This window comes from Balaenoptera borealis (genome assembly GCF_965194805.1).
Source record: "Balaenoptera borealis genome assembly, chromosome: 8".
Lineage (NCBI taxonomy): Eukaryota > Metazoa > Chordata > Mammalia > Artiodactyla > Balaenopteridae > Balaenoptera > Balaenoptera borealis.
Genome location: NC_138865.1, coordinates 108,600,972 through 108,628,289, shown reverse-complemented (window position 1 = coordinate 108,628,289; position 27,318 = coordinate 108,600,972). Strand labels below are relative to the sequence as shown.

General features: G+C 44.8%; 1 protein-coding gene across 5 annotated transcripts in view; it reads left to right on the top strand.

Moving 5' to 3' along the window:
- CDK5RAP2 (CDK5 regulatory subunit associated protein 2) overlaps positions 1 to 27,318 on the top strand; it is a 181,442-nt gene that overhangs the window by 53,202 nt on the left and 100,922 nt on the right. For 4 of the 5 annotated variants that reach the window (XM_082402195.1, XM_082402196.1, XM_082402194.1 and 1 more), the window contains 2 exons: positions 2,127 to 2,219; positions 8,756 to 8,974. In XM_082402195.1, coding sequence (XP_082258321.1) covers positions 2,127 to 2,219; positions 8,756 to 8,974 — 312 coding nt within the window. The remainder of the gene's footprint in view (positions 1 to 2,126; positions 2,220 to 8,755; positions 8,975 to 27,318) is intronic. The other variant, XM_082402197.1, reaches the window with a different exon arrangement.

Sequence of the window (27,318 nt, the reverse complement as noted above, 5' to 3'; positions counted from 1 at the left end):
CTCTGACTTTTGTCACCATATTGGACAGTGTAGGTCTAATCTTTTGAGAGACAACAGAAAATCGAGATAAAGGAGTTTTGGGAGGCAAGACCATGACTGCGACATCTCACCTGGGTGATCTGCAGGCTCCTCAGAGCCGGTACTTTCTCAGCAGACCCATCACCTCCATCGCCGCCCCCATCTCACCATCCTACTCCATTTTCTCTGCTCTTGTCTGCGTTGGTGGCACCACCGTATCCCTAGTCGTGTCAGCCAAAAGTCGCCCTTGACTTCTGCTACCTGGCTTGTTGCCTTTGGGATCCAAGGTGGTGGCCCATGGTTCTTTGCGGTTCTCCTGTCACGAGTATAGCCATCAGTTATGTCTCAGTAACTCCTCGGCACAGATACGGAGAAGACACAGCCCTGCTTGCCAGTCTAGCGGGGAAAAACGACGGCGTGAAGGTGTTGTGACTGAGGGAAGTGCAGGGGGCTGTGGAAGCAGAGGGAAGGGGGCCTAGTCCAGGGTAGGGTGTGGATGCGGGGAGCGGGGAGTGCTGCTTCCAGGAGGAGGTGTCTGAGCTGAATCTTAAAGGAGGACTAGGAGTTAGCTGGGAAGGGAGGCGGAGGCCAGGAGGCCATTTCACGCAGAGGGGAGAATGCTGGTCAGAGCCTTACGTTAGGAAAGAGCCCCTTGTGTGTTTGTGGAAACAAAAGAGTTTGAGGTTCTCAGAGCATCAAGTGCAGAGCTGAAGTGCGGCGAGAGAAGAAGCTGGAGAGGTTGCAAGGGGCAGCGGAGGTGGTGGAACTCAGAGGGTAGCAAGGCCACTGAAGGCTCCGAGTGGAGGGGTGTGGTCGCGTTTGCATCCGAGAGCAGCCTGGGGCTGTACTGGGAAAGGGGATGGCAGAAGGGCGAGAACGGAGGCAGGGAGGCCAGTAGCTGAGGTGAGAGCCCCCTAATTCAGAAAGGCTGAATTAGAGCAGCGGTCACAGTAAGTAGGAGTGGAGGGGTGGGGCTTATTCAAGAAATACAATTAGAAATAATTAAAAATTAGAAGTGAATTTGGGGAAATTTGATGATTAGATGTAGGACTTGAGAGAAGGAGCAGTCAAGGGTGACTTCTGGCTGCATGACTGGGGATATGGGGGTGCCACCACCTCCCTTAAAAGCGTAGAAAATGGAGGATCATGGTGAGATGGGGGCGTCACTGGAGGTGATGGGCCAGTTTAGAAGGTCCCGACTTTGAGGAGCCCACGGACCGTTCAGGTGAGAAGTCCAGGAGGCAGATAGGTACGCGAATCTAAAGCTTGGAGAAGGCCCAGGCCTGGAGGTATAGATCTGGGAGTCACTCGTATACAGGGATGAGTGAAAATTCTGAGTGTTGATCTACTCATCCAAGGATAGCGTGGGGTGGGAAAGGAGGCTGAGCGTCGGGCCGCAGGGGACAGCAGGTTTCAGGAATAGGGAGAGGAGTGCACAAAGGGGGCAGGAGGAATGGCTGCAGGAGTGGGGCGCTAACCAGGAAACTGGGGTTGAGGAAGCCGAGGAGGTAGGAGTTTGAGTAACCACCGGTGTCAGCCGCAGCGGAGATTTGGTTCCTAATCGTGGTCCGTGTGATTTGTCTCGTGTGTTGGGAGTTCAGGGCCCAGTGGTCGTCGGAGACCCTCTGCTGTGCAGGGCACCAGTGGTAGGGCAGTTCTGGCTGCTGGCAGAGTCCAGGGTGTGGCCAGGGGAGTTCCTGGCTGACTCTGGGCCAGTGGAGAAGGTCACTGGGGGGTGAGGAGTTCTGGGAAGAGCCAGGCTCGGTGGTTGGGTGGCTCATCTCTGTGGACAATAATAGTGACTCGTAGCGTGAGCCGGGCAGTACTTTAGCGCCCGTGCCTATTAACGTTGTTCAAGCCTAACAGTGCTGTGGTGGGGTGAGTGGTCGTATCCTCGTTTTATAGTTGAGGGAATTAAGTCTCAAAGAGATGAAGTGCCTGGCCTGAAGTCATCCAGCTAGTAGACAGCCAAACTAGAAATCCCACTTTTCTGACTACAGAGCCCTCGGTTATAAGCACTCCCCAGTTCAGCAGGAAAAGCTTTTGGGCTGAGCACAGAGAGGAGAGCCCAGTTGCATACTTGGCTGCTCTTCCTTATTTTTACCCAGATTGAAGAACTTAACTCTGAAATTGAAGAGCTCAATGCTGCCTTTGCTAAAGCCCGAGAAGCCCCCCAGAAAGCACAGATCCAGAAATTCCAGGTAAGTGTTGGCTTTGTTTGAAGTGGCTCTCTCCATGATCCTTACTCCTGGTGAGGTCAGGGCTTTGCAGCTGAAAGGAACCAAGGGAGCTCTGAGTGGTCTTTTTTTTTTTTTTTTTTTAATTAATTAATTAATTAATTTTTGGCTGCGTTGGGTCTTCGTTGCTGCGCGCAGGCTCTCTCTAGTTGCGGCATGCGGGGGCTACTCTTCGTTGTGGTGCGCGGGCTTCTCGTTGCGGTGGCTTCTCTTGTTGCGGAGCACCGGCTCGAGGTGCGCGGGCTTCAGTAGTTGTGGCTCGCGGACTCTAGAGCGCAGGCTCAGTAGTTGTGGCGCACGGGCTTAGTTGCTCCGAGGCATGTGGGATCTTCCCGGACCAGGGCTCGAACCCGTGTCCCCTGAATCGGCAGGCGGATTCTTAACCACTGCGCCACCAGTGAAGTCCTCTGAGTGGTCTTTAGCAGAAGAGTTCACTCAGTCTAATTAAAGGAGCGTCTTCTGCAGCTTTGGGTGCTTCTCCAGCCCCTTCCTCAATATGACAGTGATGATGGTGACAAGTACGCCCACAGTTAGGAGTGCTGAGCTTAGGCTGTGCCAGGAGTAGACCGTGCGAGATGTGTGGATTATCTCATTTAATCTTCACCACCCTGTGGGGAAGGTAATTTTCACCCCCCTTGTATTTGAGGGGTTTTTGAAGTTCAGTGAGGATATACAACTTATTCACGGTCACACAGCTTTGCAAATGACAGGACCAGGGTTTAAATGTAGTAATCGCTGCTAATAAAAGCTGGCATTTATTGAACGTGTACTATGTGTCAAGCCCTGTGCCAGGTGTTCTCCGTGGATTAGCTCAATAAATCTGTACAACAGCGCCATGAAGTAAGCGCTGTTAATATCCTTGTTTACTGCTGAGGAAATCCAGGTTCAGAGATTCAAGTAGCTTGCTCAGGGTCACAGAAGCGGTAAGTGAAAGTGCTAGGATTTGACCCCAGAATCAGTCTCACTCCCAAGCCTGTGCTTTTCCCTTCACCCCCTACCTTGCCTCACCTGGCTTGCCTGCTCCCTGCCAGGTTTCTGTTCTAGGCTTTGGTTATTTGACCCGCCTTTTTTTTCCCCCCCGCCAATGTTGTGCAGCAAGGGCTCCTGGTGGTCATCCCCTTGATCTTCCCTCTTTCTTGCTACTTTTAGTTCTGTGTTTTGAATTAACATTTTCCGCCCGTGTTTCTAGTTTCCCTCTACAGTGTATACCTGTTACTAATGACTAATGAATCAGTAATGCTCCATCATGGGATTAAGCCCATACTGCCTTAAAGCTCCCCCCTCCCACTTCTTCCTCCCGTGTTGTTTTTGGTGATAAAGTAGAAGTTAGGAGTTAAATCTAATTTAAGACTGTTTGGTTCCTCAGATTCATATCCCGTGCCTTATCTTTTCAGAGCTTTGGTTCACAGTAAGAGTAATTGAAGTAATTTGGTTTAAGTCCGGGCGCACTAGAAGCAGAGACAAATCTGTCTTTGGACTCTCAGACTTGCCTTCCCACCATTTTGACAGTGGTTGATGAAATGGAGCTGAGATTACACCTTACACTGAGGTTTTTTCCCTTGCTTAGAAAATAACAAGCCTTAAAAGCTGAGTTCTTAGCAAAACCGTCCGTATTTCCCATTCCTTGAGGGAAAAAGGTGTATGTTGGCAATTGAGAAGCAGAGACCAGACATCCTTACGTGTTGTGATAGTTTACTTGTTGTTGGGCCTTGAAGGAAAGAAAAGAGTCTTATACGTTTACGTGTTACCCAGACTTGTTACATCCATTGATTAATTTCATAACCCTCAGTCCTTGTCTAAAAGTGATCTTTGAGGTCTTGTAGTTTACAGTGTTGGCCGGGTTTCTCATCTTGCAAAGTATGGAGATCAGACACTGTTGAAATTCCTCAGGTTCTGCGTGGCACGTTGGCTGTTCGGAGCGCACTCATTTAATGCTTACCCACAGAGGCAGAGTGCTCACCCGTTTGACAGGTTGCCAGTACTTGAACTCAAAGTCTGGCTCCAAAGTCTCTGCTCTTTCCATTTTTCTGATTATGTGTGTGAGTCAATACACACCAGACCCTTATATCGGCTAATTCATTGCGAGGTATGTATAATTTGAATATTGCACAGACATTTGAAAATGCATTGTCTTTCACATTTTGGGACCTTTTTGGGATGTCACATGATTTGAACTAATTGCAGCATGAGTATAAGAGCTAAAGCTCACAGGGGTGGCATCAAGCGTGACAGTGAAGCAGCAGCAAGTGGTATTCAGACTCTTGGAGCAGTTGCCACAGTGCAGAGAGGTAGATTCTAATCACAGGTGTGACTCTGTGAAGGTTGCAGTGTGGCCTGCCTGTGCTACCTCTGAAGCCATTTAAACAATGTATTTTCAAATTGGAAGCAGCGGTCATGTCTCCTCCCCTCCCTGCTCGGCTTTATAAAAGTAAAATTGCACGTGGCAGGAAACTCATAAAATATTTAAAATGGTAGAAAGAGGTTGATAAAAGTCACCAGTAAACTCACGTCTAAAGATGTTCACTGTTAGCACCTTGACCCTTTTCAAAGCATATTTGTATATATATATATATCACCTTTGAAAAATTAAATAGCATTATAATATGTATTTTGTTATATAATCTCTTCTGTTTTCATTTAACATTCTTTCCCTGGCAATATATATAGAGCTAACCAATCTTTAACAAAATATATTTTGAGATAATTGTAGATTCACATGCAGTAGACTTCTGCATGTATACTCTTTACCTAGTTCTCCCAAAGTTAGCATCTTATGTGACATAGGACAATGTCACAACCAGGATATTGGTGCAGTCTGTTGACCTTACTCAGATTTCAGCAGTTTGACATGCAGTCATTTGTGTGTGTGTGTGTGTGTGTGTGTTGTGTGTATCTCTGTGCTTTTTATACAGTCTTTTTAAACAGCTGCATATAGCCTATTATATGTTATGTATCGTATTATTTTTACTATGAAGAACCTGGGGTGGGACATGAATTTGAATCCTAACTCTGCGTCACTAACTTGTGTCATCTTGGGCAAGATATTTGCACTCTCCCAGTCTGCTTGCGCATTGTAAAATCTGGATAGTCACATTTATGTCACATAATCCTTACAAGGATTAAATAAGAGCATGCATCTGGGCACAGGTGGTAACTCAGTAAATGTTAACTCATCCTTAAGTTGGGTGATGTAGTTCTGGCATTAAAATATAGTAGTTTTTACTTTGGTCTATTTTCAGATTCTCGGTTAATGGTGTTATACACATAGCTTTTAGTTTGAGGAAACTCTCCATATTATCTCTTGATTGGGAATGAAAGATAATGGAGTAAGTGATGGAAAAGGGAACCTAGATTTATTTATCCTGCACCTGCTGAAACGGGACTTTATGTGTCATATTTTATTTTCACAACAACCCTGTGAAATAGAGATCATTCTCACGCATGAGGAAACAGAACTTCAGAGAAGTTAACTTCTCCCAAATCACACAGCTAGAACTGGTCTTTGAACTCTGGGCCTTCTGACTCTTTCTTTATTGAACTTATCATGTTTCTGTACTGTGGGGAAGAACAATTTGTTTCATATTATTTGGGCTTTAGTTTCTTTTTTTGGGGGGGGGTAGGGGGGTGCTTTAGTTTCTGACCATGTCTAACTGGGTCAAGTATTTTGCCACCTGATTTATAAGCACCTGACTGGTGTTATAGAATCTGAAAGTCAGGGTGTCTTGCAGGAAAAGGTAAAAAAAATTCTCCAAAGAAGTTTTCCAGAGGGCCATCTAAGGGAAAATTAACATGGAAAGTATTTTTATGAAGTGAATCGAATGTATGAATTTGAATTCTTCGAGCTTAGATTTTTAAAGAGGCTTTGTTATTGTTATTTACATGATAATCCCACAGAACTTTGATCACTTTATAATATCTATTATTTTAGTATCAACCATTGCTATCCTTTGTTTAACAAGCTCCTAACTGGTGTTCTCCCCTTGAATTCAGTCTGCTTGTTTTAATTTTTTGTAGTTTATTGGTGTTAATTGGAATCTTCCCTGGAATGGGCAAGACAAAATAGTGCTCTGGGAAGAACACAGGCTCTGGAGTCGTTTGAATCCCGGATTTAATCACTTATGGTCTGATGACAGGCTAGTCATTTAACAGTTTTGGGCCTCAGTTACTTAAATAGGGATAATAATGTGTACTTTGTAGGGTCCTATGAGAGACTGAGATATAATATGTGTAAAAGTGCCTGGTTTAGCCCCTCATGCATAATCAGTGCTTAATAAAAGGTAACTATGAAAATTGTTCAAGGTGAGCGTTTTCCCAAATCATTGTTTATCTTCTTTTCTCTTTTTTTTAGTTTATTTAAATAAGCACTGCCCCAGATACATTTTTTGGGTGGGCCCGTGACCTAGGTTTCCCATTTCTTTTTATTTATTTTAATTTTAAAGGAAACTAAAACAGAAGCTTCTATAAAACCTACTTTGGAATTTGAATGGCTTTCTCCCTCAGCCTCTGTTGCTGTGTCCTAGACAATAGTTGGGGAAGCATGGGACCAGATGGCTGGGTTGTAGGGGCCCGGGAACAGCGGAACCCCTCTGCCTCCGAAGTGACCGTGGTTGTACCCACCTCTGCTGAACAGCTAGGACTTCACTGTCGACAGAGGCAGAGATGGATTTCTTGGGAAGGCCCGGAAGCTGGGGCCAGTCCCTTTACTCCACAGTCTGAGCTGCGACCTTGACAGCTCGAGTGTCCCTTGCTCTAAAATTTTTAATCTTGTCCTCAATCTAATTCAAAAGACAGATTTTTTAAAAAGTTAATTTTCTTCTGAGTTATAAGTATTATATATGTTTCAAAAATTTTTTCAGAAGACTGGCAAGAAGGGAAAAAAGCGAAATCAGGAAGTCCCCCAACCACTATTAACGCCTTGTTGTTTTTCCTTCTAGGCTTTCTCCTGTGCATAGATTTTATTTTTTAGATCATTTACAGTTTGATTTTTTTAAAATTTATTTATTTTTGGCTACGTTGGGTCTTCGTTGCTGAGTGCGGGCTTTCTCTAGTTGCGGCGAGCGGGGGCTACACACTTCGTTGCGGTGGGCGGGCTTCTCATTGCTGTGGCTTCTCTTGTTGCGGAGCACGGGCTCTAGGCGCTCGGGCTTCAGTAGTTGTGGCTCGCGGGCTCTAGAGCGCAGGCTCAGTAGTTGTGGCGCACGGGTTTAGTTGCTCCGCGGCATGTGGTATCTTCCCGGACCAGGGCTCGAACCCGTGTCCCCTGCATTGGCAGATGGATTCTTAACCACTGAGCCACCAGGGATTTCTTTTTTTTTTTTTTAATGTAACATAGTGACTTAGAAATATTCACATATTATCAACTTTTTGTAGATATAGTTTTAAGGTTTTATTGTGTGGCTTTGTCATACTTTATTTGTTTTCATATTCTTGCACATTTAGGTTGTTTCTTATTTTTCACTGTTTTAAGTAATTCTTTGATGAATGACTTTGTATATAAGGCTTTTCCCCCTTATATTTTGGATTCTTGTCCGAGATTGAATCCTAGGAATGGAATTATTGGGATGATTGTGAACATCTTTATATAATACACATATACTTGATGTACGTAATCTGTCCACGGGGAGTTCTATCAATGTACATTCCTGCCAGCATATTTCTTGGCTTCTAGATGCTTGGTCAGTTCTTGAAACGTGAATGTTAATTGTGCCATTTCCCAATAAGCTTGCCAGCACTGGATAGTCTCATTAAAACAATCTCACTTGTTAAGTGAAAGCCTGTTTTAATTCGCTCTTTTTGATTATTGTTGAGTTATGACATTTTTTCATATGCACGATAATCACATATATATTTTCTCTAATAAACTGTATTAATGAAATAAACATGTTCTTGACACGTGTAGACCTCCGACTCTGCTGAACTTGTAGCCTCTTGAGGTGGCTGTCGATTACCAGGCTGACTACTCCTTTTTCTCTAGATGACTGTGGGTTCATCTCTAACAGAGATGGGCATTGCCAGTGCTTGAATCCATCTCTGATTTTCAAATAAAATTCTTTATTTTCTATCTTTTAAAAATAACTTAATTAAATTGTTTTTTAAACTATTACAGAAATAACATGCTCACTAACCTTACAACATTTGAAAATACAGAGAAGTAAAGGAAAAAAAATCATCTGTATTCCCACCCTACTAAATACGGTTACTATTAACATTTTGTGCGTTTCTTTCTCATCTTTAAAAAAAAAATTTCTTTTACACAATAATTGTAGCCTTTTCCCCCTTAACATCACCGTCATAACATAAACACTACCCTGTGTTATTTCAAAACTTTCATATTATTTGTGCTGTGGGTCCTGAATGTTATGTTAATCTCCACCTCCCTCCACCTCCCCCCCACCCCCCGACCAAAAAAAAAAACTGGTGAACAAGGAGCACCGATTTCTTGGTTTGTTTACTGAGCTGTGAAAATCAGCCCAGCTCCCCTTCCCCTCCTCTTCTTCTAGGGGTCTGAAGATTACGAGGCTGCTCTGTTAGAAAAGGCAGCCCTTTTGGCTGAGCTGCGCTCAGAAAACCTCACCAAGAGCACAGAGAACCACAGACTGCGTAGGAGCATTAAGAGAGTCACCCGGGAGCTGAGTGACCTGCAGCAGGAGAGGGAGAGACTGGAGAAGGAGCTGGGGGCAGCCCACCGAGAGAGGAGCAAGGGAGACCGCATCACCCACGTGAGTGCCGCTCGGCCCTCGAGACAGCGGGCAGGGCGCTTGGGCTGGCTGGGGCTCTTTGGCTGTTTTAGGGAGACAGATATTCATCGCCGAAAACTTAGAAAAACCGGAAGAATATAAAATATTTCACTCACCATCTCATCACCTAGAAATGACCAGTCTTAGCTATTTGATGTTCCGGTCCTTTTATTCTCTCTCTGTCTCTCTTTCTGTCACACACACGCACACACACACACGTGTGCACATCATTGGTGTCAAGCTGAAAATGCATTTTTGTATTCTGTTTCTTTCTTTTTTTTAAATTCAGTGCTCTCCCTTTGGTGTGGGGCCGTCATGAGTGTTCTTCAAAAACGTTTTTTTGTGTGTGAACATAATGGTTCATCACTTGAATGTGCTACAGTCTATTTAACTAGTCCTTACTATAGGATGTTTAGTTCATTATATATATATATTTGCCTTATAACAAATGCTGCAGCAAACATCCTTGTACCTAAATATTTATCCGCTGATTATTTCCTGATAGAGGTATAATTACTGGGTCAAAGAGTATGAATATTTTAAAGACTATTTTATAGATACACCCAAATTGTTCTCCAGAAAGATTATACCACGTTTCCCTAGGTGAGAGTGATCTTTTTTTAAGACTACTCTATTTAGCACTGGATGTTAGTATTTAAGAAATTCTCTCTGAACTTGGTAGACAAAAAAGTTTATCTTCTACAGTTTCTGTTATGTTTAAACGTAAGTATTCAGCATCCTGAGGTCACATCCAGATCCACAGCCTCGGTGCAGTCGGGTAGCATAGGGACTGAGTCTGACTGATCGTTGACACTCAGGTTAAACGAGTTCCCTGCACCGGAGCCTGGGGCAGGCAGAGTCATTGGAGTAGAGAGCTCGAAGGAGAGCCCGCAGGTAGGTACCAGAGGTTAGTTCTCTGGTGGCTGCTGTTGGCAGGGACAGGACGTCAGGACCATAGTTTGAAATCCTAAGGCTGGCACTGACAAGAGGATTGAAATGTAAATGTTTGTCTATTTTAACAGAAATTTTAATGAACATCAAGAGAGCAATAATGGAAACTTAGGAAAATAAGAAAATGTTGCCTATAATTCCACCACCCTCATAAAGTAACTCTGTTTTTCAGTATCACCCTGTAGTCCTGGTGCATGTGGGGCCCCAGTCCAATCAGAGGCTAAATACTGTTGTGTGTTCTTTGATCACTTTGTCTCCCGTGGCCATCTCCCCGTGTTGTGCAGGCGCCAGAGCAGTCATGCTGAATGATGCATACGCTTCATTGAATAGATTTCCCACGATTTACTTAATAATTTCCTGCTCTCTTGGACATTTTGGCTGTTTAAATAATGCCACAGTGAACATCTTTGGGCATAAAGGCATTTTTTTTTTTTTCTTGAAATCCCAAGGATAGATTCTGAGGAGTGAGATTACTGGGTCAGGTGGTACAAATATTTTATACTAGTTAATCATGCTGCCAAATTATTTGTCCAAAGGGCTGGCCCAGTTTATGATGCCACCAGCAGCATTGGCATTTACCAGTTTATTGCATGTTATTAAAAGACCTGTTTCATATTTATTCAGTGTTACTGAATACCAGATGTATCTAGTTGAGATGCTGATGGAAATACATGGCATGAGCCCTGAATGTTTTATTTTTTCCTTAAGGGAGGTGAAAATGTTACACGTGACAAAATGCAAAGCAGTGTAAAACCCAGAGCTAATTCACGCAGCTTACATAGTCAGTGCGAAAGATCCTTGTGGGACAGAGTAGTCAGGGAAACCTTCTAGAGGAGATGACACTTAAGTTGAGTGAGCGGTGTGAGGTCTGAGTCGTGTGCCTCTGTGGATGAGGTAAAGAAAAGACTGGCCAGAGGGTCCTTCTATAGAGGTCAGTTTTCATAACCAGTTCTTAGATCCTTCACTGTTGGATAACATTTTTTTTTTTTTTCAGTTTAGTTTGTCCCCTCCATCCCCCTGTATCATATAAAAATATTTATTCAATAGAAATTGGATTCGGATGATACACACACACACACACACACACACACACACACACACACACACACACCCACACCCACACCCACACCTAGGTGTATAAAATACGTAATTGTTTCTTTACGTTATAACTTACACTTGAAATGGCTTTATAACATTACATCAAGTGGATACGCTGTAATTTATTTACCAATCCCTCTATTATCAGACAATGTTGGTTCCATAATTCACTTATTCATGAAAACCCTAGTGCTTCTAAAAGAATTTTGGACTGCTGTTGATGAGAAGATTTATTCCTAAGTAACATGCATACGTCTTCATAAGGAAGCAAGGAATGCTTGGCAAGGAATGGAAGGGGCATGTGACAGTGAGAGGGAGAGACTGGAGTGAAGTGTACTACGGGTGAGAGTTTTTTTTTTTTGCTGGGGACAGAAACCCAGCTTTAAGTAACTTAGGCAGAAAGGGGAATGCATTGCCTTGGGTAACTAAATGGCTGGAAGGACAGGGGTGACAGAACTCTGCCGGGACCGAGTCTGTGTCTCTCTGAGAGCTGGCTTCTCTTTCTTGCGTCCTCTTACTCCAGCTCCAAGTGGTTGGACCCACCATTGCCAGCCCTGCTGGGATCACAGCTCCGCAGTTTAGTACATGAGATGAAGGAGGACTCTCACACCCTACCACCCCTGTCGTCCCCTGGTCGGGAGGGCCAGATGGGTGAGGTATCGAGAGGCCCAACTTGGGTCACATGCTCATTCTTTGTCAGAAGTGTGTGTGTGTGTGTGGTTGTGCGTGCGTGTGTGTGTGTGTGTGTGTGAGCTCGTGTATCATCACTGGCAGCTTCCCCTAGAACCACATGTTCGGAGGGAGTGAGCAGTTATCCAGAGAAGGTGCTGCTTTGTTTCAGGGCAGTGGGCACCAAAATAGCAGCTGTGCCTCTGGATGCTCACCTCAGGTGAGCGTGCCTGTGACTCAGGGCTTCCTAGTGTCTCATCACGGCTTCTTTTCTACATTGAGTCATGCATGTTTCTGATAAGACGATCTGGCCGTGGTTTCTTTCTTTTTGAGCATGTATTGCATCACAACGCTATCTCTGCTTAACTTACGGTTTTATCCTAAGAATTTGACTGTGTCCATCTCGTGAGCATGCTTTGCACCCGATCTTGGGGGCACTGGCCTGTTCAGGGTCTGGGGAAACCTGCTGGGGGTGACTTTGCCTCATGGTGCTAGGACGCATGCAGAGGTAGAGCGTAACCCACCAGCCTTGCATGGCTTATCAGCTGGTTCTGGTAACTAGGCTCTTTAACTAGAGCCTCCCACTCACCAGCTGCTATTGCTGTTGCTTTTGGATTGAAAGAAACAAAACCCCAGGCCTTTTGGTGGCCTCTGTGTCTGGCTTGGCAATGGAAAGGACTCCATTCATGCATTCAGCCACATGGAACGCTTTGTGCAGGCCCTCAGCTCTGCCTGGGGACAGTTCCGGGATGGAGATAGGAACAGAGTAACCACGGGAGCACAGAGCAGGATCGGAGAAGGTTCCACGGGAAAGTAACTTTCGAACTGGTTCTGAAGCTTGAGTTGAAGGTTACGAGCTAGGCGAGGGAGAGGAGAGTTTCATGTAGGAGGTGAAGGTACACAGATGTGAGAGAGTATGGTGTTTGGGGGAAGAGGAGTTTGGGACTGTAGTGAAGGGTGACTTTAACCTAGAGAGAGGTTGAATTGTAGAGGGCCTTGGATACAGAGTTTGGGAGTGTGGACTTGACCTACAGGCAGTGGGGCCCCTGTCGAGGGGGAGTTAAGCAGAGGATTGTTGCAGTTTAGAGAGACTTGTCTGATGGAGGTCTGGAGAATGGGTTGGCTGCGGAGAGCCCGGAGATAAGAAGATGAGAAAAGGCACGTGACGTGTGTCAGGCTCCGAGAGGTCGGGGATAGAGGGGAAAGAGGAAGGACCTGCTCCTCTGTAGTGGAGCCGCTCAGGTGTGGCTTCTGGGCTGCCTGGGTGCGTACTAAAGCTCCCCTCCAGGACTCGGGAACACTCAGCATTTACTCAAACTTCACTGCGTCCCACAGGCAGGGCTGCAAAACACCGGTAAGAAAATGTGTTCCAAACACTGGTCTTTTTCTCAGTCCACATTCAGCTCAATCCTCAACACCACCCTGTGTTAATGAAAACTGCTGTTACAGAGTGATAGAAATAAAGCAGATACGATTTCTTAGGTGTATTCTTCTTCAGTGTACTTTACAGTTAATCCAAGGACTGCCTGTCTTTCCCTTGGTGCTCACAACCCTGTGATTGGGCATACAAAAGGTTTTTCCCATTTTACAGATTAATCAGAGCCTCAGAATTTTTTTTTTCTTTAATAAATTTATTTATTTATTAATTTTTCGCTGCGTTGGGTCTTCGTTGCTGTGCGTGGGCTTTCTCTAGTTGTGATGAGCCGGGGCTACTCTGCATTGAGGTGCACAGGCTTCTCATTGTGGCGGCTTTTCTTGTGGAGCACAGGCTCTAGGCACACAGGCTTCAGTAGTTGCAGCACGTGGGCTCAGTAGTTGTGGCTCGCGGGCTCTCGAGCGCAGGCTTAGTAGTTGTGGTGCATGGGCTTAGTTGCTCTGTGACATGTGGGATCTTCCCCGACCAGGGCTCGAACTCATGTCCCCGGCATTGGCAGGCGGATTCTTAACCACTGTGCCACCAGAGAAGCCCCGGAGCCTCAGAATTTAAATGGCTTGATCATGGTCACATAGAAAGTGATAAATATGTGACATGGATCCAAGTCTGTGGACTCTCAATTTCAGGACTTTGCCTAAGATACCACGCTGAGGCTATGCCAAACAATATTTATGTTAAGAATATTGTGCTTTTAGCAAAAAGGAAGATTGATACAATTTCAGCTTTTCAGCGGACTACAATAATCCATTTTCAAGACCACCCAACTTGAAGTATTTTGGTTATTTGAAGCTTTCAGACTTGTAATTTCTTTCTTTCTGTGTTTCAAAAACATTTTCAGAGGTTTATGGAAAGTCATAAAATTAAATGAGATTAAAGGCATTAGGGTCACGGAGCAATAAGGGTGACCAGTGAAATGGAGGCAGGTGAGTGAGGAGAAGTGCCACTTATGAGAGCTGTCACAGCGCTGAAGAGGGGGACTTAAAATCCAGCTGGGGCTCCTGGCAGCAAAAGTAAAAAGGGAAATTCAGTTACAAGGTCTCCGGTGTCTATAAGAAGAACACGTTAAGATAAAGGGACAGCTTTTGCTGGCACTGAGGCCTGAGGGAAGTATTGCCTCTGGTGGGTTTTTATAAAGAGTTCTCTGAGCAGTATACAGGCTCTTCGACATTACCCCATTCAGTAGAAGCAATTTTGCACAGGGCCAGATCAATGTCATCCAAGTCGGTTAAGCTTGTAAGTATTAAGGTTTTCAGTCCCCAGGACTCTGTCTAGCTGGTTCCCATTATTCCCGTTTCTTGGACAAGAATTTCAAAATAAGTGGGAAATACTGCAGCCCTGTTGAGAGATGATCCCCAACTCAAAGCCTTTGCAGTGGTCCCCTGTCAAGCAGTATGGGCTTTTGTAGCATTCCCTGAATTCTTTGTGATGGCAAGCCAGCCTCTCTTGGATGTGATCAAACCATCCTTTGCTCATGCCAAAAACATGTATTGCTGTCTCATTGTGCCTGCTCTTAAGCATTTTGGAGGGAGACAATGCCTGTCTGAAAATGCAGCTTGGATCCGAGGCATCTGAATTCACTGTGTCTGATGGTGCGTGAACACCGAGACGTTCGGCTGTGAGAGTCAGTTCTTTGTTTGTTTGTTTTAATTGCCTGTGATTGCAGTGACCTAGTAGTGCCAGGCAACTCAGCATGTGTGGTAATTTGCAGTTTGCTCATTTGTTTATTCAAGGGACATTTATTGAGCACTTGCAGTGGTGCAGGCACTGTGGTAGGCTCGGGTGAATCCGAGCTTTGGCTTCTACCTCGTAGTCTTTTACGAAAAGAAAGGTCGAACAGTGAGGGTCTCGTGGATAGATTCCCTTTATTGTGTTATACCTCCTTGCCACCAGAGGGACCCACATCCCTTCAAAGAAATTCAGGATGCCTTTGCAAAAAACAAACAAAAACCCCCAGTATTCCCAAGTCGGTGTCCTAACTGTGATGTTTAAAATGTCCTAGCTTCTGTGGCCTAACAGGAATGCCGCTTGGGTTCTCACATCCTTGCCCTCACATCTCTGGCTTCGATACCTTGTTTGGCTCCAGAAACTCAAAGCGCTTCTCTGTGTGTGTGTGTGTGTGTGTGTGTGTGTGTGTGTGTTTGGTGGAGGGTGATAGAGGTAAATCTTGGTTTTAGATTTGCTGTCTCTGGTTCAGGCGTTCTGTGTGCTGCTCGGGGTGGGTGCGGGGAGGAGAGGAGCAAGTCATAGTCTTTTTCTTCTCCTTTATACGCACCGTTTATTAGACACTGGTTTAGCCTGTTTCCCAGACTGTCTCATAATGCTCTCATCTGTTACGAGACCTGTCACCCACTACTCTGACAAGTGTGTGCTTCAGTACCTGCGCCCTTTGCTCTGTGGGGATGCATTTGCTGGCTACAGCCCGAAGATCTAATTAAAGTTGTACCCGTCACCCAGCTGGCTAATCCTGTGTGCTTTGACAGGAGCGAGTTTAATTTCAGGGTGGCTCAGCCTGAACCCCTCGGGTTCTCACATGTGTTTGTTGATGGATAGCTCCAGATGAGGTTGCGACAGCATTCAGGACATCTTTTGGTGAACCGTCATCAAAACCTGGCATTTGGAGACAGTGTCTGTAGGCTGTAGGCTAGTTGGTTTAGGGCTAAGACCACAGACCTGAGGTAGTGTTGATTTTTACCAAGGGTCAAAGCTCCCCCCGCCCTTTTTCTTAAGGTCAGGTGTAAAGATTTTGAGTCGGTATCCTTGTAGAATGTGCAGTTTAAATGACCTGTGTGGGAGAAGTTTTGTCTTTGCAAATTCCAGTTTCTCTTAAGAGAGGCACAATGCAGAGACTTGGGAGTCAGACCGGATTTGAATCCCGGTTCCATCGCTTGCTAGCAATGGGGCTGGGAACCAGCTACTTTGCCTCTGCAGACTGTGGTGTCCATTTCTCGTCAGAAAATCAGACATCAGTTGTGAGGATTCTATGAGATAAGGTATAGCACTTAGCATTACACCTGGCGCATCATAAGTGATCAATAAATAGTAGCTGTTTTGTTGATGGTGATGACATCACTGCCTTGGGTGCTAGAAACTTAGCAGTTTAGTGGGTATGTTTGGGACAGGGGAAAACAGTGCCGGACTTGGGTTGGAATCTCAGCGTCAGCAGGTGCTTAACTCTGAGCTTCCAAGCCAGTTACTTAATTTTTCTAAACTAATGTTTACTCCCCTAAAATGGGGTTGATGATATCTAATTTAGGATTAAATAAATGGATAATAAAATTTAATGCAGGAGTAAATGCCTACTGTGGTTCCTGGCTCACAGAGCGTGATGCTCATTACATTAGATTCCTTCTTTTCTTTCCTCTTTTCCTGCTTTTAATGGTGTGGCAGGTGCTGTCTCAAGACTTGGGGTGACACAGCCCAGCCCACTAGACTCTCTAACAGGCGCTGCTGACTAATGAATGTGTTCTGCCTTTTCACCAGTCCAGGCAACAAAGCTGTAAATTTCTTCGTTGATCAGCACTCACCTCTCCTCTGAAGAAAGTGCTTGTCTGTTCCTTTTCAACCGATTAATCCCTCTAGGAAGGGTGTCAGAACCCTTTTCGAGTGACAGACCCTGGGGTGTGAGTGCCTCCTGCGTGGGCCTGCTGGGGAAGCTGGTTTAGAAGGCTGTTCCCATCACTTTTCACAGGGAATTGCTATCGTCTCTCTGGGGTGCAAACAGAGAGGCCTTCCCTTATCTCTGGTTCTTCCTTCATAATTTCTGTGCTAGGCTCTGTCCTGGGCACTGAGAGTACAGGACTGAATCAAGTCAGACACAGTCTCTGAAGGAATCTAGTAGAGAAATATAATAGAAACGCAGACAAGAGCTAATTAAAGTATAGCACAATGAGTGCTGATAGAGGGATGGCCCAAGTGCTTTGGAAGCACAGAGAATGCAGCTGTGCTGAGAGAGGTGCCGGGGAGGGGGAGGGAGGCTTCACTGGTAGAGGGAAGGCCTGTGCAAAGGCTGGGGCATGAATGAGCCTGGCACAGGGGGAGCGGGGAGGGGGCTGGAGGAGAGGGCAGGTGTGTTCTGCTGCATCGTTCAGGTGGGCTTTTAGAGACGTGTGGTGCCTCGCCTGCTGCCTGACAGCTGGGCCTCGACCCCTGCGCAGCTTGAGCTTCCCCGCCTTTGTCCGTTCGTTCTTGCCCAGCTTCCCGGTGGAGCTTACACAGAGCTCCCTGCTCAGAACTGCACCGCTCGCAGCCAGTACCACGCATGTTTGTTGGTCTCTTTGGCAAGGACTGTCTCATTTCAGTGGTTTCTGTTTATTTATATTTTGAGCATATGAATTCTTTGTTCAAATGAACTCTTCTGGAGAGAAAACATAGAAAAGTGGCGCTGCTCAGGGTGGGGTGAGGTGAGGTAGGACGCCTGGGAGCCCCTCTCTCCCCACCTCGTCCCGCTCCTGCCTCAGCCCCCAGGAGCCACGAGGCTCCACAGAGCGTGGCTGGAACGCCAGTATCTCCTGCTAATTCTGGAGATTCTTACATCACTGAGTGTCTGTACCTCATTAAGATTTTGGAGAAGTTTCCTTTGTATATTTAAAGGTAACCACTGAGCACTTTGACAAGCTTTCTCACAGTGAAACCTGATAAGATGGAAATTTGATGGATGAGAACCTTCTCATTCTCCATCTGGCTAGAGATAAAACAAACCAGCTGCCTGGAGAAGGAAGTGTGAGGGCCTGGCTTTTCATTTCTAACGTGATTCTAAGATTACAGGGATATTTTATTTTTCATACAGCCCACTTAAAAAAAAAAAAACAAAACTGCCCTAAGAGAGCTCTGATATGCAAAGGCAACGCTCAGCTCAGTGCTGGCCCAGAGTGTGCCTGGGGATCTTCAAGGAATATGGCCCATTTGGGTGGAAATTGAGGCAGCTCAGTTCATGGCATCATGCAGACTTGCTGGGGCCACTCTCACTTTAAAGCAAGATGGTGGTCTGGTGTAGGACAGGGGTCTTCAAACTTTTTCCCCTTGTCTCTTTGTTCAGAAGCAAATAAACAGATGTACGTAAGGGAGCTCTGCAGATTCCTGCATTAAAACCAAATATAAATTTCCATGCTTTTCCCCAGCCAACCGACTCAGTTTCTGGAGGAAGGGCCCGGGAACATGTAGTTAGATGATGCTGGTAGCCGGCCAGGCTTGGGCATTGCTAATCCGAGGGCTTCGCAAGCTCGGTTTGAAAAACCACTAGTTTAGTAAAAAGAACACAGATAGACCTGGCTTTAAATCCTGATTCCACCACTTTTTACTTTGGTTAAGTTGCTTGAGCTCTCTGAACTGCAGTTTCCTGATTGGTAAAATGGGTGTAATCAGAACCTCTACTTCGTAGGGCTGCTGTGAGAGGTGGATGAGGTGTGATGGATGTAAAGTGCCCAGCACTCTCCGAAATGCTGTAGAGGTTTATAGAAAAAAGTGGTGGGTAGCATTTTGGGAGGATGATTGCTGAGGGCCAGAGTAATCAGGGAGGGCCTTGTTCGAAGGGGTGGCCCTTGGATTGGCCCTTGTAAGATAAGCGTGCTGTCTCCAGGCAGAATTGGGGAGATGTTATTATTTTGTTTCCAGATGGAGGGGACGGGGTGGAGGCAGGTGGGGGCCTGGAGCACTGATGGAGCAGTTGGGTGAGATAAGGCTAGATAGAAGGTAAGCTGGGGCCGCTGGAGGGAGCCCACCGGAGGGAGCCCAGAGTGACTGCTTGTTAGTGACTGCTTCGTCCTGCAGTTAACTCAGAGTCCCTGAAGGGTTCTGGGCAGAGATGTAATGATCAAAGGAATGCATGTGGTTTGGTGGGTGAACGCAGAGTCAGGAGAGCACTTAGACAGCGGTTGCCGTCGACCAGATGGGAGCCACGTGCTGAAGAAGGCAGTGCGGTGGGCTGGAGGGAGGAAGGGGCTACTTCTCTCTCTGCCCCCAGTGCTTCAGCTTCGCCCGTCCTCCCTTCTAATGCCTCCTCCAGGGAGGAGGAGGGGCTGATCTGCTTAATCAGAGTCCGGGAGATTCATGGGGCCGTCCTTGCTCATGGGTTACTGGACCTTAAGAACCCAGCTTCTGGATTCTTCTGCTTTCCTGCTGCAGACCTAGCCGGGCTTGGCCCTTGCTGGGCCGGCTGACATCCTCATTTCCCCAGTCGTCTTCTTTTTCCACTTCTGCCTCTACTTGAGTAAGAGGACTCGGATGGTTCCCTTAAGCTGCATATCCCCTCCCTGTTCCCCTCTGCCCCTGCCCCCACCCCCAAAAAAATGAACAGCCCTCAATTTTATTCGAAAGCTCTACTCTGGATATGAGATTGTCCAGACTTGTACTTTGCTTTCCAGTCTGCGATTGTTTCTTACGTTCAGTGCCTCTGAGAACTCTGGGGGTGTGGGGAGGGCAGTAGGAGTGGCTGGCAGGGCAGGACCTGGGCACTCGTGGCCGTGTGGAAGCATCAGAGCCTCACTCTTCATCTCTCACGGGCTCTGTGTGGAGGCTGCGCTGGACCTTCAGGCCTGGGCCTCCTGTTGGATGAGGAGGTGTGTGTGAGAGGCCGGGGGAAGAGCTGAACCTTGGATGGCGATGCTGTGCCCAGCCGAGGAAGCGTGGGAGGAGAGGCCATTCTGGAGCGGGGGGTGGGGGCTGTAGGGAGAGGCGGAGGTGACACAGTATCGTCTCCTGGGCACCAGCTTCTGTGCCGGGCACCCATCTCTCAATTAACCCTCCAAGGATGCTAGGAATCTATATTAGTATCTCCATTTACTGCAAAGGAAACAAAGATTTAAGTTAGCCATCTCTGGCCGCACAGCTAGTTAGCAGTAGAGCCAGGATTCAAGGCTAGGTCTGCCTGTCTTCACAGCCCAGAAATATTGAAGGAGGTTTGGGGAAACCACCCAAGTTTATCAATTTTCGTTTCTGATTGTTTTGCTCAGGCGAGACATGCCGTTTCCATACCTCCCCTAAACATTTATTATAACTCTGCTGGTGCCGAGCCCACGAGCCCATCAGCTGTCTCTGTGTTGCCATGGCAGCCACTCCTCCTCAAGGCCACCTTGGCACACATTTCCCCCCTCCCTGCAGTGGTCCTTTGACTTCAAGCCCTCTCCGACTGTTCTTCATGTGAGGTCCGAGATCCTTGGTCCTGCCTCGTTCATTAGCTGGTTTATTCCATCCATCCCGAGTCCTTGAGAAACTATAAAGTTAGCTCCGGGGAGTGGATTATTGACCAGTGGAAGCCTGTGTCGTAGGGTGGTTTTATACTTTCTTTGGTTTTACCAGTAGTGCCGCTGAGTGGGAAGAGCACAGAATGTGAGGTCAAACTGACTTGGGTTTGAATTTCAGCACCGGAACTTTCTTGTTGTAAAGCTTTGTGAAAATCTTTTAGTCTCTACAAGCCCTAGGTTCCTCTCTGTAAACACAGGACTAATAATACTTACTGTGTAGGCAGTTTTAAGAGTTAGAGATGTTTTATGTAAAAATGCCTTGGCCCTGGTAAATAGTAGTTCTGTTACTAAGCTTATAATAAGAGAAACAGTTTGTACTCTTTGGTGTCCTGACTTTCCTTGAACTCCTGATTTATGCTGAGAGCGCTCTACCCCCCAAAATGTACAAATGAACAAATTTCCATGGACTCCCAGGGACCTGTTCAGTGGCCCTCAGGTTAAGAACCCCCCAATCTGGAGGTATGACAAAACTACACGTCCTTGGTGGGATCCTGGAACAGGTACGTTGTTTTCACGTTGTCAGCTCTATTAGGTTGAGGGATATATGAGGGAGAAAAGCAACAACATAGTGGCTTTTATCACTTAAAACATGTAAGAAGTTGTTAACCTAGGTTGCTGAATTAAAAAAAAAACAAAAAACAAACAAGAACTGGAGAATGGAATACACGATTGCCGAACACACGCACATACACAAAAACTTGACCAGACGTCAAAATACGGGTCTGATAGGTGTTTTATAAAGGAGGGAACTGAATCTGGGAAATGATGTAAGTGGACCTGTAATTACTGTGCACATGAGCAGTGTATACTTTTTACTTAGCATAATACACATTTTAAAATTAAAAAGTAGACAGGATCTTTCTAGGATGGCAGGTGAATTTATTGTGAATTTAAAGATATACCTAAGTGGCTTAACAAAAGATTTCATGGTCCCTTTCTCAGCAGTGTTCAGGGGGAGGTTTGTTTAAAAGCAAGTGTCAGATGACCATTGAGTGGATTGGGATCATTGCATTAGTGGCTGATAACGAAGAAATCCAAACCCTTGTCATTGTGTGGAAGTGAACTGAGAGGCTTGGAATCAGACAGGTGCTGTCCCTTAGTGACTGTGGTTTTGGGAGAATTACTTTACCTATCTGGAGCTGTTTCCTCGTTCATAAAATGGGAGCAGTCCCATCTACCTCCTTCGTTTATTCAGTCATCCAACAAATATTTACTGAGTGCTGTTTTGGTCATCTATTGCTACATAACAAATTACCCCTGAACTTGGTGTCTCAAAACATTACCATTTTATTATATCTCATGATTTTGTGGCTTAAGGGTTTGGGCAGGGCTCAGCTGGGTGATTTTCTGCTCTGCATGGCCCAGGTCACTCATGGCATTCAGCTGGTGGGTGGGCTGGTCTGGAGGATCCATAACTCTTCACTCACATGTCTGCTGCCTTTTGGGGGATGGCTGGAAAGCTGACAGAGCTGGGATTGTCAGCTGGAGCACCTGTGTGTGGCCTCTCCAGCATGGCAGCATTAGGGTAGTCGTGCTTTTTGGATGGTGACTCATAGTTCCAAGAGACACGAGTTGGAGGCTGCCAGTTTCTTAAAGCCTGGACCCAGAAACTGGCTTAGTGTCACTTCTGCCATATTCTATTGGTCATGGTAGTCACCGCACTGCCCAGACTTAATAGGAGGGGACACAGACGCCACACCTTTCAGTGGGAAGGTCAAAGAATTTATGGCTATCTTAAATCTGCCATGAGTGCCTACTATGTGCCAGGTACCATTCTAGGTGCTGGAGATACAACAGTAAACAAAATACACAAAAATCCCTGCTTTCATGGAGCTTACATCCTGGCAGGGGAGACTACAACCAAAACATACACATAATTAAACACCGTATTAGCAGATGCTATGAGGAAGAATAACGAAGGGAAGGGATATGGGGAGTGAGGTTGCGGTGGGACTCGTGGTGGTTATTTCAGGTGGGACGGGCTTGGGAAGACTGGACTGAGAAGGTGACATCTGAGCTCAGACTTGATGGAAGTGAGGGAGCAGCCTTAGGGAATTTTCCAGGCAGAGAGAGGAGCAAGTAGAAGAGCCTTGAGCTGGGAGTGTATGTGGCATGTAAGAGAGATGGCAAGAAAGCCGGGGTTGCCAGAGCGGAACAAGTGAGGGGAGAGCAGCAGGAGAAGAGGTCAGCGAGGTAGTGGGGGTCCAGGTGGAGTAAAGCCTTGCAGGCCACGTGGGTTGCGAAGGTTACGTGGGTTAATGTGATTTGACATACCGCAGCTTTTCTTACCAATGGAACACAGGTGTGGGCGGTCCCGGGTGTGGGCGGTCCCACGCTACTGCCCACCAGCCGTGGCTGCTCCTCTGCGCTTGCGCACGTCCTCCTTCGGACTAGGACAGCTCGCTAAGCGGTCAGGAAGGCAGAACGATCACGAAACGTTCATCGTCTGCCTGTTTTCTGGTAGCATTAGTAAGACAGATGGACTTTGTCCTGGTGGCCTTTCTGATGTCGGGGGACTGTGAGAGAGTGTGCGAGTGTGTGTGTGCTTGTGTACGCTCACCGTGGGCGATTCTTGAGAGATCGGCTTTTCCGTAGAACCGTCTTCGAAACTATTTTCATGAATGGCTGAAGACAGTTTGCACAAGGGGAAATCCAGATAGTCAGATATATCAACGCTGATGGTGGGGGCCATCAAAGACATGCACATTCAAACTCTTGTGAAGGACCACTTGATACCAATTCAATTAGCAAAGATTTAAGAAAATAGCAGTGCTGGTGAGGTTGTGGTGAAACAAGAAACTTAGGCATTGTTGGTGGCATTTCAGCCACTGTCTTTTGGGAAGAAAGTGAATTCTTTTGTAGAGAGAATCCTCGAACCATGCTTACTATTATTACTCTTTGGCCTAGTAATTCCACTCTTGGAGATTTAGCCTAAGAAAACAAACCAGAAGTTAGAAAAAACCTGTTTTATGCACAGAGCTATTCTTTGCTCTATTACCCATAAGAGCAGACAGAGACGGTGGGGAAATAGGAGAGGCAGGATACTCTCATTAAAATGGATAGATAGGAAGACTGTGTGGTATCTTTCACTCAGCATCACCCGGTGACCTCATCTAGCCTTTCTCCTGGACTCAGAGGAGGAGAGCCACGTTGTAAGCTCAGGCGCAGCAGCTCCGTGGACCTCCGTCTTTTGTACTTCTTTTTTTTAAACAATTATTTTCTGGACGTTATACTCTTTTTTTTTTTTTTTTTTTTTTTTTTTTTTTTTTTTTTTTTTTTTGGACGTTATACTCTTAAACTTTTCTTTTTAACTTTAAAGATTTTTTCTTTATGTGTCATCATTGTTTAACTGGTGTGTGCTCTTTGTAGCTCATGGTGTAATGGAATAAAGTAACATTTTTGGGAAAAAATCCAAACCAAAGTTAAAATTGTATAAAAATTATGGCTGCAGATGGACAAGGGCCGACAGGAACGTCTGCAGTGGGAAAATGGCTTAATTTGTTGGCCCAACTGTATTGTGGGAGAATGTTTTTATTCTTTAGCTTTAGAATTCTGTTACTGTTGCCTTAGTATTATTTGTGTAATAAGATCTTCTTTCCTCCCTTTAGAATTGAATTTCTATTTACATTTATAATTCATGATAGGTTCTTGGTCCCGTTGTTTTGGATTAAAGGCTTAGGACAATCTTATCATCATCTGTTTGCCCAAGAAAAAAAGTAACATTTAATTTTTGAAGTGGTTTCTCTCTTTTTAAAAAATGTTACTTTAAAAATGTTTACTTTATCCCCCATTATGACTGTGGTCTATACTTAGTATAAAATATTTTAAAAATTGAGAAAAAAATAATTGGAAAGATCACCCATAATCATGCGTTTTGGTAATTTCTTTCAGGTTTTTAATCATTGCTTTAAAAAAAAAGTACTTATCAAAGAAAAACGCAAATGCACAGAAAAGGAGAGAGGATAGTACATTGACCCTCTGGTACTTGTCACCCAGCTCAGCACTCATAAACTCATAGCCAACCTTGTTTCATCTATAGCCTCCTCCCAACTCCCTCTCTTTCAACACTCAAGTATTTTAAGCAATTCCAGGCATATTATTTCATCGGTTTTTCAGTATGTTAAAAAAAAATTTTTTTTTCCATTTCAAAAAGATTAATAATTTCTTGATATTACCAACTAGCCAATTAATGTTTAGATTTCCCTGTCTTATTTAAAAATTGTTGTAAACAGTTTGTTCAAATCATGATCTGGATGTTGTACTGATTGATAAGTCTCTTTTTTAAAAAGTTTTACTTTTGAAATAATTTTAGACATAAGGATTCGAAATAATAACAGAGTTCCTATATATCCTTCGTCCCGCTTCCCCAATGTTCACGTTTTACATAACTATGGAACACTCAACAGAATCAGGAGATTAACACTGATACAATATTGTTATCTGCAGACTGTATTTGAGTTTTGCCAGTTCTCCCATTGATGCCCCTTTTCTGGTCCAGGATCCACATTGCCTTTAATTGTCATGTCTCCTTAATTTTGTCTAATCTGGGACAGTTGCTCAAGTCATTGTCTTTTGTGACCTTGACTCCTTTGAAGAGTACTGGTCAGTTATCTTGTTACTGTCCCTCAATTTGGGCTTGTCTGATGTTTCTCTCATGATTAGATTGAGGTTATACATTTTTGGCAAGAATAGCATAGACGAGATATGTCACATCTGGAGGTGCATAATGTCAATCTGTCTTATTTCTGGTGCAGTTAGTGTTGGTCACTTGGTTAAGGTGGGGGTCTCCTGGGTTTCTCCACAGTAAAGTTACTATTCTCCATGTGTGATAAGTATTTTGGGGGGAAATACTTTGAGACTATGTAAATGTCTTGTTTCTCCTCATACTTTTAAGAATCTTATTGATGACCCTTACCTACAACAGTCATTACTGTGGTGTTTGCTTAGTGGTGATTTTCCATCATTCCTTCTACACTTATTAGTTGTAATTCTACTGTAACGAAGGGCTGCCCCTTCTCCTGCAGTTATTTATTATATAGTTGTTTATATCAGTATGGACTCATGGATATTTGTTCTATTCTGTAGGTTGTTAAGCCGTTACTATCGTGTTTTATTTTCTTGTTCAGATTGACCCAGATATGGCCATTGGGAACTCCTTCAAATTGATTTCCTGTGTCTTTAACATTTCTTGAGCACTTCCACACTTGTTAGGGTCACAGGATGTCCTGGACTCTTCTTGTATTTTCCCTAACCCAATCCTGGAATCAGCCATTTCTCTAAGGATCTCTGGTTTCTTTTATTGCAGAATGATATTTAGGAACCAAGATCTGAATGACAGGTATCCTCATTACTACTGGGGTGTCAATACTTCTAAGCCTTGGCAGTAGACAGAGCTTGAAAATATGTTTGCATACATGAACATACATATCTGTATTTATTTCTATGCCCATCTCTGTGTGTGAGCGAGTGTGTGTGTGTGTGTGTCTGTGTGTCTGTGTGTGTATTAAGAAAGGGAAGCTAGAATGAACTCAGAATGAATCAGTAGAATCAGTATGAATTTGTGAGTTCACAATAGCCTTCCCTAACTTTCTTAATTATTATTTAATCTACAGGTTCTCTCTCCTTTTTTTTCTTTGAAATTTATTTGTTGAATAAGTTGGGTCATTTGTCCTTTATTGTTTTCCACATTCTGGATTTTGCTGATTGTATTTTTGTAATGTCATTCAACTGGTTTCTCTGCTGACTTTATTTCTAGTAAATTGGTAGTTAGATAAGGTGCACGATCAAATTCAGGTTTATTTTTTTGGCAAGATTACATCATAGGTGGTCCTTTGTACTTCCAGTGGGAGGTACATTGTATCTGATAGTCCCTGTTTTTGTGATTGTTACGAGCCATTGATGATTGTTTGCAAAATGGTGATAATTTAATTTCATCATTCCTTCTTTCATAGCTGTATACTTGTATGAAGAAAAATTTGTTTTTCATCATCTATTTAGTTACTCTGGGGTGTAGTTCATACAAGAAAGACAATGGAAGAATTCCCTAAAATCTTCCAAAGGTGACTGTATTAGTTTCCTATTGCTGCTGTAACAAATCACCACACTCTTGGCTGCTTACCAACACAAACCTACCCTGTAGTTCTGGAAGTCAGAAGTCTGAAATGGGTCTTACCATGGCAGGGCTGTGTTCCTTCTGAAGGCTCCAGGAGAAGATCCATTTCCTTGCTTTTTCCAGCTTCTAGAGGCTGTCTGCACATCTGGACCCATGACCCCCATCCATCTTCAAAGCCAGCAATGGCTGGTGGAGTCTTTTTTGTGCTTCCCTCTTCCACTTTTAAGGATCTTTGTGATTATATTGGGCCCACCTGGATAATCTCTCTATTTCAAGGACAGCTGATGAGCAACCTCCATTCCATCTTCAAATTTTATTACCCTTTGCCATGTAATTCAGCCTAGTCAGAGATTCTGGGGATTAGGATGTGAACATCTTTGGGGGGGCCATAATTCTGCCTATCACAGTGACCAAAAGGTTTTTTATTTTTAAATTATTATGAACTCATAGCTTTTTTAACATTTTTGACGTATTTTAATTCATTGTCATTATCCTTGATATTCTAATTGTCCTATCTTTCGACAGTGAAAAAGCTTATCCGAGTTGATTCCTGAGTTCTTTGGACGTGAACGTGTAGTCTTTGACAGCTTCCTTCCTTTCTGACATGATAAGATGTCTGGGCTCATACTATATACCCTTGCCCCAGGCCTGGAATCATCCCTTTCTATAAGGCAAACTCTGGTGTGATTTAGAATCACCTGGAGGGCTTATTAAAACATAGATTGTTGGGCCCTCCTTCCCTCCCTCCAGAGTTTCTGGATTAATAGGTGTGGGTTGGGGCCCAGTGATTTGCATTTGCGGTTCCCAGGGGCTGCTGCTAACT